General features: G+C 36.2%; 2 protein-coding genes across 3 annotated transcripts; both read left to right on the forward strand.

The window, feature by feature from the left end:
* Positions 1 to 8,442: 8,442 nt before the first annotated feature.
* Positions 8,443 to 11,732, forward strand: LOC130997355 (UV-stimulated scaffold protein A homolog). Of its 2 annotated transcripts, XR_009093058.1 has the most exons (3): positions 8,443 to 8,804; positions 9,328 to 11,170; positions 11,436 to 11,732. XR_009093058.1 is itself a non-coding variant. In XM_057922647.1 (2 exons), exons 1-2 carry the CDS (start codon positions 8,562 to 8,564, stop codon positions 11,107 to 11,109), a joined length of 2,025 nt encoding a protein of 674 aa, XP_057778630.1. In that variant the 5' UTR covers positions 8,443 to 8,561; the 3' UTR covers positions 11,110 to 11,351. The 2 variants fall into 2 exon arrangements, 1 of the variants encoding a protein (XP_057778630.1); XM_057922647.1 differs by lacking the exon at positions 11,436 to 11,732 and having other exon boundaries at positions 9,328 to 11,351.
* A 2,919-nt stretch (positions 11,733 to 14,651) lies between these two features.
* Positions 14,652 to 17,503, forward strand: LOC130997356 (E3 ubiquitin-protein ligase SINAT5). The gene is made up of 3 exons (XM_057922648.1): positions 14,652 to 15,172; positions 16,137 to 16,523; positions 17,001 to 17,503. Exons 1-3 carry the CDS (start codon positions 14,972 to 14,974, stop codon positions 17,361 to 17,363), a joined length of 951 nt encoding a protein of 316 aa, XP_057778631.1. The 5' UTR covers positions 14,652 to 14,971; the 3' UTR covers positions 17,364 to 17,503.
* The last annotated feature ends 310 nt before the right edge of the window (positions 17,504 to 17,813 follow it).

The raw sequence follows: 17,813 nt of genomic DNA on the forward strand, positions 1-17,813 counted from the left end.
GTGGCACGGAGCCGCTGTTATCCGTCTAGTTGAGCAAGAGTAGAAGGCAAGCGATGGATGTTGCCGCTGACCGTCCGAAAGGAGAGAGATAGTTGGTGAGGGTGTTGAGACAATCCTAGCCAACAATTCGATAATCTGACCAAGAATCATATGATACTCGCATATGGAAACGAACAAAAAAATAAACAGATATGGAAATCCAACACCTTTGAAATCGATCCTCCAAGTCCTGTAGGCAAGAATTAACCCTTACGAACCAAAGAGCAACTCGTCTCAACAACGCATGACAGATGATTGACGCCACAAATGGAGATGGAAATTTGTTTGATCAGTCGATATGAATTCCTTGGCAAAACCGAAAGATATTTGAAAAACTTTGAAGAGAACTCACAATTGTATTAATAAAATAAGTTGGATGTTTTGAGGTGATGAGTATCTTATGGTATTGTTGCTTAATTTATAGCAACCAACACATACTAAAAGGGCGGCACTGCTCATTTATTAAAATTCGGCTTTTGATTTGATATTGGTGCATTGAAGATATAACTTGTGGAAGGGATTAGATAGAGGAATAAATTGGTGGTGTGTAGAGGTATAATGAACACTAGCTACACCTATCATCTAATGATCGAGAATTAATTTTTCCATTGACAAGTGAGGCAATTTATCACATGAAATGACACAACAACCGCACCCAAATTATCTCAATTTGAATAGTCAAATATTAATAAATGGGCTCAACTAAAGCTATTTTTTGGGCTTTTAGCCCAAACAAATAGTTGGGCCAATGTAATTAACATAAACTCTACCAAAAAATAAAATACATCATCGTTTCAATAATGTCAAAACATAATGTAATATGCCTTTACTTACAATAGGTAAAAGTTTAAAAAATATATAAGATGAGTGTAGTTATAGCTTAGCAACGAACAAACCAACAAGAACTCCTAGTAACACAAGTACACACAAGTGCAAGCAACATGAACACCGCGATGGAATCAAGTTGCCTCGTTCGACGCAAACGGAGGTGGCCTACTGAATATTGCTCAGTACCACGAGGGACGTGTGTTTAGCCTTATTTTCTGAAGAGTTTTATGGGGTTTTATGTGTGATATTGACTTATATGTTGGTCTCGTTCACTCAAGAGTTGATTGATTTGAGCATTTGTGTTAATTTTGTTGTCTCAGGATTTTATGCTTGAATTGATTGATATGTGGATAAAAATGAAGTCAGAATTAAGTTGAATGGTCTGAAGAAGAATCGAAGTTCGTCTCGATACGGATTCGTAGGCGAAAACAGATCTAAAATCGGACTTAAAACGAGGAAGAATAGACCAAAATAAAAACACTGCGCAATGCCACCCCCGACGGCCTCTGCCTGTGCGAAATTCTGGTAGTTACGGGATTTAGTATTTAAACTTTTTTTTCTAGGGTTTTGAAGGGCTCTCGCCTCTCACAACCTCCAGCCCCTTTGTCCACCATTTTCCTTTAGTTTTTGGAGCTAGAAACTTGTCCTAACAATATTGGATCGCATTTTGATTGTCGTTACATTGAACTATAGTAAGAATTCATCTATTGGTTAGTTTCTACGTATGTTTCTTGAGTGTTTATCTTCGGTGCTTATAGATTAATGTTGATTGATGCATTTGATTATCTCATCACTTAGTTAATGTATTTAGCTTGTTGCTTGATCCATTAATTGAGTTCTCCGGTGAATTTGGTGTTGAGGATTTCATTTACATGTTCTTTAGTATTAATGATGATTAGTGTTTTCCATGGATTTGAATGCTTGCTCGTTTGTCTCGCTTAGATAATTGTTGAATGATGCTTTAGGGTTTATCGCCTTCTAGATCGTTGAATTAGAGCTTTAATTTTTATGCTTCCTTTTATTGTTTTCATTTATCTACATTTTATCTATTGCCTAGTTAACTTTACATGCTTTCTTTCAATTACGCATTGGTTAATTAGATATGGAGTGACAGACCGAATTTTTTATTAGAGTGTTTAGGTTTATTTTCTCGTTTTATGTGCGTAACATGATTAGGTGCCCTGTTTAGACTTCCTTGTGAGAGTTAACTTATCATACTAGGACGACCTCGTAAGATTGTGAGTCAATCCCTTAGGTGTTTTGGGTTGAGTCAACGTGTGTGGACGACATCGTCGATTGTGAATCGTGAATAGCCGTTGGTGAACGGGGACTCAAAGGAAACTGGAAATGGCCTCATTCATGTTGTTCGTCGAACCACATAAACGATGTATGATGTTTTATATTCGCCGTACACTTGTTATAGTATCTTCCAGGATGCAACACGTTTTTTCTAGCACGCAATAGGTGCATGTGTCCAGTTCTAAAAGAACATTATGGGATGACAATCAATTGGTCGTCGCTACCTATTTTCATTAACCTATTGATGCAAAATCAAATAACATAAATATATTAGTACACTATACCGAGCAAATTATATCACAATCAATAGATCAGTCACTGTAAGTGCATACACTCACATAATATATGTATATAAATTCCAATATGCAACTATTAATCATTGTGTTCAAACTTACAAGATTTAACCACATACACAAACCACTAGCTACTTTGAAATACACGCAAATCCAAATAATTTGAAATGTAATAAAACAATAAATGTCAACATAGAATTCCATACAATGTCGTCATAAAATCATGTCATATTGTTGCCAGTTTCTATTAGCCATTGTGTCTCTCTCCGCATTCCATGCACGCGTTGAATCAACGGCATCGACACATTCCTCAACTTCAGTTTCTATGTTTTCGTTCCTATCAAGAAGGGTGTCATATTGCTGCTCGATCGGATCCACAACCATCTCAGAACGTATGAATAGGGGTGAGCAGAAATCGAACCGATAGTCAAAACTGAACCGAACCGAACCGTATTGGTGCGGTTCGGTGCCAATTCTATTTGTGGTCGGTTCGGTTCGGTTCCAAAATTCAAAAACCGAAAAAATTCAGTTCGATTTCGGTTCTATAGTTTTGGTTCGGTTTTGCACCGAACCGACTAATATTAATATTTTATTAAATATTTATATTTTATAATATATTTAATTTTAGTTTTAACCTAAACTAAGAAACCCTAAGTCTTCCATTCTCTGCGCGCCGCTCCCTCCCATTCCACTCTGTCTCTCTGCGCGCCACTCCCTCCCAGATCTTCCCTCCAGCCCCTCTGTCTCCGGCAGTCCGGCAATCGTCGGCGCGTGTGTAGGCGTCCTCGTCCCCTGCTGCCGACTGTCGTCCTCGTCCCCTGACCCCTGCCCAGGCGCGACAGCCCAGCCCCCATCCGTCCGGCGACTCCTCAGCGCCATCTTTGGCCTCGGCGCCTCCGTCCGGCGACTCCTCAGCAGCAGCCGTTTCCAACAAAAGGTAAGGTGGTAGGCTATTTGGGTGTTCTAGAAGTTTGATTTTTGTTTTTAGATCCTCAGCGCCTTCTTTGGCCTCACGCCTTCTTTGGAAATTCTTCAATGTAAATCTAGTTATTTTAGATCCATTGCCATTTAAATTATTTGCAGTAAACAATAACTTAATTTCCTTATTAACTTGCGGCTGGGGGAAGGAATGGTGGGGTCAGCGCCATTAGTTAACAGTTTATTTTGGCATGTTGGGCAATTTGTGATTATGTTTATTATCTTTTAGTATTTAATATTTAAGCATCATAATCATAAAATTTTATATGAGATCATTTCATCGTGGTTAAGATTTGGTTTTTCAAACTCATGTACTAATGATATATTTGTGAGTTGTGGTGCGATACATCGAGATTTAAATGAACTGTTTAATTTCCTTATTATGTATTTATGTGTCAGAAGATAGGTTGAGAGAGTTATATTATCGCTGTAGAATCAGTATAAATGAACTGGTATTTGGGCAACATTATTCGTGTTTATGTTTTTTATTCCTTACCAGCTTCAGATTCGATCTGCACAATTTTCTTGACTTGAAGGTTTCAAGCAAAAGAAAGTTTGAAGGAAGAAGAATGGAAGACATGTTCTTGACTTGTTATGTTTTTGTTTTTTTGGAGCTAAGACTTGTTTATGTTGCTATTTGTTAAACTTTGACATTAGAATTTGTGTTTTTGTGATGTTGGTATTATCATTGGGGATTTGACATTTGAAATTTGTGCATTTTTTTTTACCATTTTTAATAGGTAATTTCGAAAAAAAGCAAAAAAATAAAACTGCACATTTCGGTTCGGTGCACCGAACCGAAACCGACGGTTTTACCGGTTCGGTTTCGGTTCGGTTCCGAGCCCCCTATTGGTGCGGTTCGATTTCAATTTTCACCGTCGGTTCGGTTTTCGATTTTGAGTTTTTGGTTCGGTTTTGCACCGAACCGAACCGATGCTCACCCCTACGTATGAAGTTATTGATGAGGAAGCACACTATTATTAGTCTGGTTTGGGTCTTTATTGGATAGTTTGTGGTGCTTCGCAGGATTTCCTAACACATCTTCATTATACCGAACGCACACTCCATAACATTACGCGTTATGGTATTCCTTAGGTTGAACAATTCTTTTGTATTCTAGTGTCTAACACAATTTGGTCATCATTCCTTCAGATGAAATCTTACCCCCTTGTATTGGGCTAAGAAGTCTTCGCTATTAGCGTAACCATTATCGACCAAGTAAAAGTTTCCTATATATATTGCACATAAATGAGATATTAAATGTAATTAAATAAGATGTATATCAATAGATTTCTACTGTATGTTATACCATTTGGGACTCTAAGTCCGTGTGGCCTGTTAAGTGCATCACGGAGTACTCTAGAGTGCAGCGGAACCCTCCCAACCCTACAAAGCATAGATAAATTTTGAATTTCTGTCACATACTCTTAATGTGTTGGTCGATATCTGACCCTTACAGGTCCTATACCTCAGCTTGTCTGCGTTAGATACCAAAACATTTATGTATGTTCCATCTAGTGCACCCAACCAACCCTATCAAATCATAACATCAACTGAAGTTAGTTTGAATTTTGGCTAAGCTTGTATTCAAACTAAAGAATATGTCCATAACATTTATTTCATTTTTTATATTTCATACCTTAAACCATTTCCACCTTAAGTCATTACATTCATCTGTTACAGGTTCTGGCTTGACGAGTAGTTGACATGTAGCTTCAATTTAGCATTCAAGACTACATGAACGTAGTGAGAGATTGTCTGTCCTGAACTCTAGAAATCAAAGCGAACAACCCTATTCTTCTTATGATGTGATAATATGGATAAAAATGCAGCGACTTGTTCCTCTACGCTAACATAGCTACCGTCCTTTAACGACCCAAAATGTCGTGACAGGTGACATAATCTCCCAAACGTGTTACGGTCATTCTCAAGTTATTCATACAATCAATATCACTCACATTTGTCATCCTTTTGAGATGCTTAACTTGGTCGGGGATCTTGTACAACATGCTAAATGGCTCACTTATACCACATATTTCTCTTTTTTGTTTTCAACCTAATTATGACATCAATTATAACAACAAGTTAAAACAAAAATTGATGCATTATTTCTTCAATAAGCCATGACACATGTGTTTTGCTAATCCTATCCCTCTTCATTGTTACCAAGACTCAATCGAGGGAGTGATATATAATATGCAATTAAAGACACAATTATCACCGTCATATTGAAAGGCAAACGTAATGCACATTTTAAATGCTCAAACACAACACAATACATCAACTTTGTACACATTTTATTCTCCAAAAAAAAAAACATAACAGGTGTAGTGGATTCCGGATGAAATCCGAACAAAAACCGAATCAGCACATTAACCCCTCTCCCTCCCCCTCTCGCACCCTTGATAATGCAAGTCTTACGATTTCACACAGCAAGAAAAGCTAGCCTAGGTTTCAATTCTTGGTACGCCACACGCTAGTCAATAACCACATGAAGATAATGTTTCGTCCTTATACCTTACAAAAGAAGAAAATGAATTGCTCAGTCACACACCATCAACAGGCAGAAGTTGTGGAAAAATAAGCAAGAATTCATTTCTCAACTACATTTTCTGAAAGTTCTTCAGAAAATGATAATGCATAAAAAATTGAATGAAGAATACAATTTTTTTGCCATATCTGCAATATATACAAGATTTATATATTGGCGTACAAAATAAGAACAACATAATTTTTAGTTTTATAAAAACATCCACATCGTTAACGAAGAACATGTAACCCTAGAAATCACAAATTCATCATCTAAATCGATCCATAGGTTCGTTCACTCCGAATTCCAGAGCACAAATCAACGAACCCACGCGAAAATTGGTATAATGTCGATGAAGAACACAAGAGATTTTAGAATACCTGGTCGGCAACGCAAATATTCATAGCTCAAGGTCTGTGGTCAAATAGCGTCCCTCCCAAAATAAATTAGGTTTTTTTTTAAAGAGTAAAATTGAAATAATGATTTAAATTATATGAACTGTAGCAGCAGGGTTAAATTAAACTTGCCAAATTCGCTAGTAACATAAACGAGAAGGAACAATGTTATATCGACGGGTATTGCCTTTCCAATGGCCCCCAATAGTAACTAAACAAGGTTACCAAATAAGCAGAAAATTCAGTATAACTAAATAATTTGGGCTAAACTTGGCTATCAAACAACCCCTGAAGATAGTGCTAGCTCGGGGTTAATCACAGGCTCTCCCTAGTAATAATCCAATCTATTAAACGTTTACATAAGATAAGATTATTTAATTATCTTTATCTTAGGGAGTGTATTCAATTAAGAATTTAAAAGATTTTGACACATTTTTTATAATCTGTGGATTATGCTAATTCCATGGAATGTCTTAATTCTATGTAGAGTTTAGCAAATATTATTAGATTGATTTATCTCTATTTTCATAGACTTTATAAGTCAATAGATTATTATTATAAAAAATATTTATAAAAAAACAATCAAATTATCCTTATCAACATAACATCACACACAGTACAGGAACTGATCAAACATGTCGTATAATTGTGTTGTGAGTGATGGTATCGGGAGGGCAACCACTCAAGCTTATGCACTCTAGCAAATCAATAGCAACTTTAAGATATACCTTTTTTTCTACACAAACTACTCAAGCTCATATGTAGTTTGCCATTGAATTTTCTCTCAGCTCCCATCTTACCATTTGATTTAATCTCTTGTTCGCTACGTTCGCTGCGTCTATCAAGACAAACACCCACTTGTTGCCCTCGTCACCTCAAAGAAAGTGTTGATCTCACACCATTCCTTTCAGCTGCAGAGCACATTTATTAGTTCTACTATAATATACAGAAATGGAACTGCAGCCTTTGCATCCGAATTTATATATGCTCAGTTGGAGAGTGAGTTCAGCCTTCGAGGAAGTCTAGCGGCATGGCTCTGTAGAAGTCGTACGTATGGCAGGGAGAGAGAGACAATACTTGACAATCTCTTATCGGGAGGTGAGATTTGTGTAGAGATTTTGTATTTATACTAAGACATTAAAATCCTCCAAAATCCATGACATATTAGAATTCTTGAAAATTTCAATACCACGAGATTTAGATTGATATTTAAAAGTCATAATTGAATACTAACAGATTTTTAAGGCTTTTTAAATTTTGAATTCAATACCTATTGACATGTGAAATACAATAATATCTTATAAAATCTGAATTGAATACACCACTCTTATTTGAAGTAGAAAACATTGACTTATAACTAGGGGTGAGCAAACCCAAATCGAACCCGCTAAACCGATCTGGATCGACGGGTTCGGTTCGGATCGGACCGACCCAATATGTATAGGCGATATAGGCGATCCGATCCGAGTCAATTTTTTAGGACCGAAAAGTTTTTGGGTCGGTTCCGGTCTAAACCCGCTCGAACCCGCCGAACTCGGACCGACCCATACATTTTATAAAATAATAATAAAATTTATATATTTATAATAATATTAACAAATATATTACTTTTCACCTAAATTCTAAATTTATAATCTAATAGTGTGGAATGAATTATGAACTGAATCAAAATTCAAAAAATATTAATGAATGCTTCAGAATTTAACGTGATAGTCAACCACCTAAAATTTGTTTGAGTATAGTTGTTCCAAGTTGATTAGCTATTTGGAATGGTGAATGCAACAATTTATGTAATCTAATGTAATGTGTTATTAAATCAATCTGACAATCGACGGGTCGGATTCGGACCAAATCGGATCTGATGTTCGGGTTCGATCCGATCCTCTCTGAAAATTCGCTCTGTGTCGATCCATTTTTTAAAAAAATTCGGTTCATCAAACCCGACAGATCGATTCGGATTGGTCCAAGTTCGACCCGTTCCTCACCCCTACTTTATAACATTGGTCCTTGACCGCCTCTGCAGTGTCGTGTTGTTCACACAATAAAAGATAATGTTAAATTACATTAATCGCCTTGGCATACATATACCTACAAGTCATATGGTGTCCAAGGATATAATCGTCAAATAAAGCTGGGGCTTAGCCAAACAGTGAGAGAAATTGAATTCATTCACATTTCACGAAAAATACACAAAATCGGATGCCGCCGGGAAAAAAGACCAACGATAAACTGACTAGAAATCCACATCGCGACGCCGTGATGGCGGAGGAGAGGGAGAAGGCGGCGGCGATGGCTTTGATAGAGAGAGCCGTCGAATCCACGGCAGCGGAGGTGGATCCGCGCCTCCTCAAGGCGATCAAATCCGTGGTGCGTAATTCCGACTCGGAGCTCCGTTCCGCCTCCCAAACTCTAATGTCTCTCATGAAGCGAAACCATTCGCAGGTAGGACTCTACATGATTATGAATTTTAGATGTTATCAGTTATTTCTGCTGTGTTTCTCATGTTCTGTTGTAGATTGGTTGTGTGTGTTTGGATTAAATTTGGAGTTCTTCGGTTAAGTGCGTGTTTGGTTTAGAGTTTGGGCAATTTAGCTCTCGGCATGTTTCTTAGTGGTTATTTCGGGATCAATTTTACTACTCCCCGTGTAGCTTTAATCAGTTCACATGATCTTTGTTAAGTCTGCTACGTAATTCAAATTTGGTTTATCCAGATATCAGAGAACATGTTTTAATTGCCGCATTCTATTTTATGCTAGAACGGTTGGCTTATTTTCTTTGTTTTATTACTACTTTCTTAGCAAATTATGTATATGTTCTGTGAGAACATTTGTATTAAGTTTTGTAGCTGTAGACCTCAGTTTTTGTATATTATCTAATGTGCTGTCTTCATTTTCTATATTTTGATTTATATTCATTAATGATAAATATTGTTAAATAACTTTATTTGATGAACTTTCTGTTATAGGTACGGTATCTTGCACTTCTCATAGTAGATGAGCTTTTCATGCGCTCGAAGCTTTTCAGAAGTCTTCTTGTTGAGAACCTGGATCTATTCCTTAGCTTAAGTATTGGTTTTAGAAGAAACCATCCGCTTCCTCCTCCTGCTTCTGTTGCATCTCTTCTTCGCTCAAAGTCAATCGAGTTCTTAGAGAAGTGGAATGATTCGTTTGGCATTCATTATCGACAACTCAGATTAGGTTATGATTATCTCAAGAATACCCTTCGCTTCCAGTTTCCTAACCTGCAAGCTAACGCAGCCCGCATACAACAAGAGAGAAGGGAGAGGGAAATGAGAACAAGAGATATCTTACTAAAGAAATTTGAATCTTTGAAGGCGAATTTCTCATCCATAAAAGAGGAGATACAGATCAATATTGATGAAATTGATGAGTGTTTAGGAATTCTTAGGATGAAGGATGATGACATGCAGTTTGATCCAGTAGATAATGAAGAAATGGAAGAGTTTCGTAACTCAGAACTACATCAAATCCGTCTTGATTCTTTGAGAGAGGCGAAAAAAGTCCGAGAGGATAGTGAAAACGAAGTTGTTATTGATGCTCTGAGAGAATTCTACAAGGTTCTAGTCACTAAGCATCTCACTGCAGTGCAGGAGTGGATTTCTGTTCTTATAAGAGTAGAAGTGGCTGATCTCAGTTTCAGGGATTCTGCTTTGAAAAATCTCATAGATATAAGAAATCTCATTCAATCAACAAAAAGAAAATGTGAAGAATCCGGCTGTGAGCTTCGTAAAATTGTAAATGCTGAAGAAGAAGAGATTTGGGAAGAAGGTATCGTAGAAACATTTGACAAAGGAAAAGTAGGTCCAAGCTGTTCTAAAACTGCTGAAGCCCCCAGTACATCAACAGCTCATAGTACAAGAGACGCAAAACGAGCTACAAAATTGTCGAATGTAACCGAGAAAAGAAATGCTCGGAGTAGTGAAAGTAACAAAGATCCTGTACGAAGTGAGCTTTTGGCTGAAGCTCCAGTTCTTGAATGGGGATCTTTCCTGGACCGCTGGGGACCAAACGAGGATGTTTTGGCTAACCAAAGGGGACTGGATGTTGAAGGTCACTGGGGTAGGGTCGACCAGGATGCAGTTATACCAGCCGAGAAAATTGCAGAATTGAACATGCGGGCATTTGTGTATGAAGAAAAGCCTCTCGAAATCCAACCATGTAGAGCTCCTTTGAAGAATGGTGCACTTTGTCAAAGAAAAGATTTGAGAGTTTGCCCATTTCATGGACCCATCATCCTTCGAGACGATGAAGGGAAACCAATTAAGGAGAGCTCCACAACAGAAGAGGCAGTCGACCAAAACCAGCCAGAAGAATCAAGTCCAAATGCTGACAGTAATGTGGTGCACCAGCTGCTAAAGCAAGCTGTAAAGAATGTTCGGGAGAGGGACAGAGAAGATGCAAAAACGAGAGAAGTAGACAAGCGGGCCTTAAAGAGAGCAAAGCTTGCACAAGTCCGGGAGCACAATGAAGCTATGCTGCGAGATGCTGCAATTGCTTCAACTTCAAGATCCTATTATGTAGGGGATGATACAGAAATAAGTAATGGATCTAGAACTTCTAGTAGAAGCAAGAAACAAACGCTCGCATCAATGCTGAAAAAGAAAGAAACTTCTAAAGACAGATTAGCTCAGAGGTTACTGAACACTAATGCAAGAGGTGCTACTATCCATCAGTTGACAACGGCTGAAGAGGCGAACTACCGGGAAGCATTTCCAAACCAATGGTAGAGTATGCCCAAAATTTCGTCTCCTGCAGAGCGAACGAGTAATCGAAGCAGCTCTTCTCAAGGTACACTTTGACCTTAGGTAAATTGTAGTTAGTTTTGGACAATTTCCACTTAGTTATTGTCTTTACCTCATTTTTGCAGCCACGTTTTTGTGAACTTCCTAGTTTTCACCGAACTTTTTAATCTCTATATTATTTGTGGTTTGCGAGATAATGAAAAAAAAATAGCTGACTTTAAACTTAATTAATGTAGCTGACTTCAAACTTATCCACAAAATATTTTGTGTATATAGTATATAATTTGGATACATTCAACTGATTTTGACAGGAAATATGGCGAGCATATAGGAAAATGTCAAATCATTGAAGACTATGAGAAGCCGGCAACAACAACTAATACGCACTGTCAATGATACAACGGTAGGTATTGTGTATTTGTGAATAAGAAACGGAATTTTTCAATGGTAAAATCGGGGCCAATTTCACTTATTAGTTTATTGAGAGAGAGAGAGAGTAGCCATAGGGCACATAGCTTATAAAGGGCATGAAGAATAATGGAAATCTTGACGGGAGGAGTAAGGAATTGTTGTCGAACCAACCAAAGAAGCCAAAGATGTTTCAAAAATCTGTGTGTCACTCTAGTGCTACTTTCTACTTTTTTGTCTTGCTTTTAAAATTAAATTTAATCATCAAAATATTGCTTAAAGTAATTTGTAATAGCTATGCTTTTATACCACTATAACTCCAAATATAACACCTTCGACAATCATTACTAGGAATTATTGTCACAACCCAATCTGCTGGCAAAAATCCAAGCAACTTTTCAAATACGCAATTTCTTTTGTCGAATGGAGGGCGCTTTTAAAGTTCTGGACCACCGCTGTTATTCACAACGAAAAATAAATATAAGTATTTGATTAAAAGGAGCAACATATTTCATAAAAGTATAGCAAGCAAAATTGATTTTGCGATAATATATTCATATGATATAATTGTCAAGTTTGAAGTATTTGCGTGAACTTTTTTTTAGGGGCGTATTTGCATGAACTTACATAAACTACGGAGACATTTGAATACTAACATGAGTTATTATTCCTCAGAATATTATAAACAGAAAAAAAAAATATTTACTGCCCCCTGCATGGAGGAGCATCCTTCGCACTGACAAACATTTTTTTTAAGGTGGTAAACATATTTATATGATTATTAGTATTAAATAAGACTCTGAAGTTTGATCTCATGGTGCTAGTTTGAATTTACAAATAAAACTTAAATTAAATCTCAAAAGCTGATTCGACAATTAAAAAAATTACATCAATTTTTTTTTACTTCACATCAGCTCCGAAATGCCACTGTTTCCCTTAAAATTTTACTACTCCATATTTTAATTTGATGTAAAATTTGACATTTGGGAGCTGACATCTAATGTAATTTCTTTTTCTTTTTTTTAATTGTTGGGTCAGCTTTCGACAAGCCAAATCATTTCTCAGTTGGACAATTTTTTTGTAAATTTATACCTGCTATAAGCTGAACAATAAAGAGATAAGTTCATACTTATATTTGTAATTTGTGAATTTAGACTAAAAAGTTATCATATGTTTCAAAATTTTAGCTACTTTTAACAATAACTCTATTTATTATTAGGTGCATATGGTAGCGAAATTAAAATAATTGTGACATGCAAAATGTACCTACTTATTCAAGAATTCAAATATTTTATACTGACCAAGAGTTAGTAGTTCACATGAAAGCTGCATTTATGAGCTCCCCAACCCCAAAGCAGGGCTCATTTTTGTCCCATTTTGTTTCAAAAGAATAGAAAAAATGAAGAAAACATTTTCCGCCCTTTTAGTCTTATCTAAGAGGAACCCATCTTCTTGCCATATTCAAGAATCTGTATCATTAATGTGAATATTTTTCTAGTTGTATATTTATTGTTTAAGATATTTCAAAATTTTATAGATACGTTTTGGATAAACTCTGCTTGTGTATAATAAATTGGCCCAAGAATTCATAGTAGTTTGGTTATAAAATTATTTCTTGGTTATGTATTCGCAGAAAATAAGCTAAATGTAATTTACTTTAAATGATTAATTTTGATGGATAAAAATAGTAAAATTATTACTTGTGAATTTTGATTAATTGAAACTTTGAGATATCCAAAATCCTTGGTCTTGATTATATCTATCATTTAAGCTAATTTTGCTTGATTCTTATTTCCATTAAAAGGATGAGATTGGAGATAAATATACTTAATCATGCATCTTATCAATAATGCAAAATGTAAAGTAAACGCTCAAGTACTATGGATATATACTAGAGTTAATATATAAAACTATTCATTCTCATATAACAAAAATATTTACTAAAAAAAATTAAAAGTATTTTTTTATGAAAAATTATACCTGTTGCCCTCCTTTTATTTTATTTTACCAAATTTTCAATTTCTTCTCACTCTTCTTCTCTCTCTCCCCTCCACCCTCGCCTCCAGCCTCATGGTGTCCAAGAAATTTTGTACTGTACTATATAATGTTGATGATTATAGTGATTTTGACTTTAAGACACTCACGGATTGAATTTATTTAATATGTAAAAAAAGTAAATTATGTTACTCCCTTCATCTCACTTCAAATGTCTCAAAAATTATAAAATTATTCTATAATTTTGAGACATTTGAAGGGAGACGAAGAGAGTTTAATTTTTCAATGTTATTAACATTCCAATCAACATCTTTCTAATAAATTAATTATTACTTGTGGTAGTTCAGAACCCTCAACTCTCTGAAATAACTTTCCCTATATGGTCTGACATTTGAAGAAACCATATTTTTCATAAATAAGTGAAATTCATTATTATCCCCCAACCCTTTTCATTTTGCAAAGGATTAATTATAGTTTATAGCCTGAACTTTCAACAAATTTTAATTTATAGCCTCAATTTTAATTTAATTTTTGTATAGCCTGAACTTTGAGAAATTATTTAATTATAGCCACAATTGCACAAAAATTATGTTAGTAGTCTATTCTTTCCCATAATTACAGCTGTGATGATGATCAATTTGCACGAAACTAGAGTTTAATGTATTCTACACGAAAAGAGGTTTTCAACAGTAGGTAGCGCATTGTCATCGGACCATTGGTGTAGTCGAAATCGAACCATAAAATTAGTAAAATGATGTCAACTTTAAGACGCGATTATGACTTCATCGGTGGTCCGATGACGATGGGCTACCTATTATTGAAAATCTCTTTTCATGTAGAATACGTTAAACTCTAATTTAGTGAAAATCGGTCATTGTTTTATATGTAATTTCGACAAAGAAGAGCTAATGTCATAATTTTGATGTGATTATGGCTATAATTAAATAATTTCTCAAAGTTCAGACTATACAAAAAATAAATTAAAGTTGAGGCTATGAACCGAAATTTGTTGAAAGTTCAGGTTATAAACTATAATTAACCCTTTTGCAAATCAATACAAAAAGCAATCAATTTTTTTAATTTTTATCATGGCCAAGAAGTGAAAGGACAAGTCTCTCTGCTTAAACTATACCCCACACAGAGGCGCGCTCTCTCTCTCACACACACAGACACATTAAAGCAAAATCGAAAACAAATTAAAAAAAGTAAAGAGAAAAAAAGCTCCATCAAGAAAAGCACCTTCATTTGAGAACCCTCGGCTCCTCCAATTTTCTTCTGTAACCCTTCCACAATCATATTAAAATCTCGAAAAAGAATTCTGAGAAATCCCCTAATTCAGAATTTCGCCCTAGAAGGGGGCAAAAATTCCTCGCACTTTCACCCCCCCCAACTTCCAGAAATGATCAGCCGTTTGATCTGAGCAAAGAAGTAAACAATTTCGAGAATGGAATCCAGCATTGAATGCGTGACTGATGGATTAATGGATGAAGATGAGATCTCTTCTCAGTTTTCGTCATCGAAGCCATCTCACACTAATATCAACACCAATAATCTGAATGGGATGGTTATTAATCCGGCTACAAGTGTTCACGAGCTTCTAGAATGCCCTGTTTGCACCAATTCTATGTACCCTCCAATCCATCAGGTTTCTCTCTCTTCCTCTCTTTATCTCTGAAGCCTTTTTTTTCCCTGTAATTTTTGCTGCCGTCTTCTTTTTAAGATTAAAAAATATCTTGATATTTTGGGGAAATGGGTTTCTAGATGCCTTCGTGATGGGTTTATATACTTGAAGGATGAACTTTTCTGGTTGCTTTATCTGTAGAATTTGTTTTTGTGGGATCGTGTTGATTGATGCTTCAGGTTGGAAATTTGTGGAAATTGCTGTAATATTGGAAATTCATGGAATCCGATCCTTGTTTATATCCCTGCTCGAACTGATGTTGATTTGGGATAAATTTGTGAATGAATTGGTTTTTTAGGGTTCACCAAAATTTCCTTTTTGTCTTATTTTAGGGTTCACCGATTTGGTTGAATTCCTGCAAAGATAAGAAATTTTATCACTATTCTTTCAAAAAAAAAATTGGCATTTGAATGAACCTTTACTCTACCTTGATCTTGTTTGGGAAGATACAAAAACAATAAATTTAAACCCTGGGAAATTTCCTTCCTAAACTTGGGTTTATACTGGTTTGCTTTGTTTCCCTTTCTGCATACTTGTGAAAAATTGTGATGGAGAATATTTCAGGGCGTCCCACAAGACAAGCCCCCTTATAGAATTGAGCAAAAATGAACAATGTGAGATAAGTTCAGGGCTGTCCCACAAGACTTGAGGCACGTTTTAAAATTGCCTCTGCTTTAATAGAACACCGTCAGGAGATTTACAGTGATGAAATTTGAGCATACTGATGTTTCTCGGATTAGCATTTGACCTTCAAGCTACTGATATGAAATTTGTAGATGAGAATTTACTTGATTGTTTGGACCTTTGCAAGCCCCCTTTCTGATAGATTACCTTCAAACGAAATTGATCTTGTTGTTATAGGGATGCTCAGTGTTATGCTGATTATACTTTGTTGTTTGTTTGTCCTAATGCAAAGTCGTTTCTGCAGTGTCACAATGGTCATACCATTTGTTCGACATGTAAAGTAAGGGTTCATAACAAATGTCCGACTTGTAGGCATGAGCTTGGTGATATAAGATGTTTAGCACTAGAAAAAGTTGCTGAATCACTTGAACTTCCTTGCAAGTATTCCTCCCTTGGATGTCCTGAGATCTTTCCTTATTATAGTAAGTTGAAGCACGAGGCTGCCTGCAATTTTAGGCCTTACACCTGCCCCTATGCTGGATCAGAGTGTTCCGTCGTTGGGGATATTCCATACCTAGTTGCTCACTTACGAGATGATCACAAAGTGGATATGCATTCTGGCTGCACATTCAATCATCGCTATGTTAAATCAAATCCTCGGGATGTAGAGAATGCCACATGGATGCTAACTGTGAGTGTTTCACTACACTGTTTGTTTCCTCAAAGATTAATCTTGTTCCTTTAAATGATTCTTTGAACTTGGTTACTGGGCTATAATGGCATTGTGCATAAATATTAGATCTTTGTGGAACTTGGGATGCATTTGAATTCCATCCTTCACCAGTAAAGTTCTAGGAAATCTTGTTCAGAGTACAATTCTTGTCTTAGCTTTTACTAAGTACTTATCAAGAAAATTGTATTCGGAGGATGATAGTGAACACATCTGCAGTCTAGGACAATAATATCTTTGTGGAACTCGGAATCCATTTAAATTCCATCCTTCACCAGTAGAATCCTAGGAAATCTTATGCAGAGTAGCTTATAAGATAAGTTGCATTGGAAGGATGCTAGTGAGTAGTGAGAACTCATCTGAAGTCAAAATCTTATCCTTCACCACTAAAATCCTAGAAATGCTGATAAAGAAGACCTTGTTCCTTTTGCTATGCAGGTATTCCATTGTTTTGGCCAGTATTTTTGCCTACATTTCGAAGCTTTCCAACTGGGCATGGCTCCTGTCTACATGGCTTTTCTTCGATTCATGGGAGACGAGATGGACGCCCGGAACTACAGCTACAGTTTGGAGGTTGGGGGGAATGGCCGGAAGCTTATATGGGAGGGCACCCCTCGGAGCATCAGAGACAGTCACCGGAAGGTCAGGGACAGCCACGACGGCCTAATCATACAGCGGAATATGGCGCTCTTTTTCTCAGGAGGAGACAGGAAAGAGCTTAAGCTTCGTGTAACGGGGCGGATATGGAAGGAACAACAGAACCCAGATGGTGGAGCTTGCATACCCAACTTCTGCAGCTAATGCTGCTTGTTGTTTTCTTTGGGTTTTTTCCTTACCTTTTCAGAAAAGATGTAACTTCAAATCTGAAAATGTGTTGCTATATTCACAACAGTATGTATTGACAATTTCTTGAAATGTATGTGTTGGAAGTTTGCACCAAATGTCTGAATCTCAGAAGCCCATATATTGTTGATGTTGTAAGAAACAGTTTCATCTCAGACAGCAGCTCATGTGTGTGAAACTCTGCAATATAAAATGAGATTTTGATGGTTTATAAATTTTGAGAACTAGACTGAATCAATAAGGATTTGAGGATTAAATTAAAAAATAAAAAATTAAGGCGTGAAATTCGTGGACATTCTATAGCATTGCCATACACTGAATTACATATTGGTAAGTTCTTAACAAATTTATTCCTAACTATTTTCATTTTTATATCTGTATATAAGTTGATTTAGATTCTAGATATTA

Source organism: Salvia miltiorrhiza, chromosome 8, assembly GCF_028751815.1.
Source record: "Salvia miltiorrhiza cultivar Shanhuang (shh) chromosome 8, IMPLAD_Smil_shh, whole genome shotgun sequence".
Lineage (NCBI taxonomy): Eukaryota > Viridiplantae > Streptophyta > Magnoliopsida > Lamiales > Lamiaceae > Salvia > Salvia miltiorrhiza.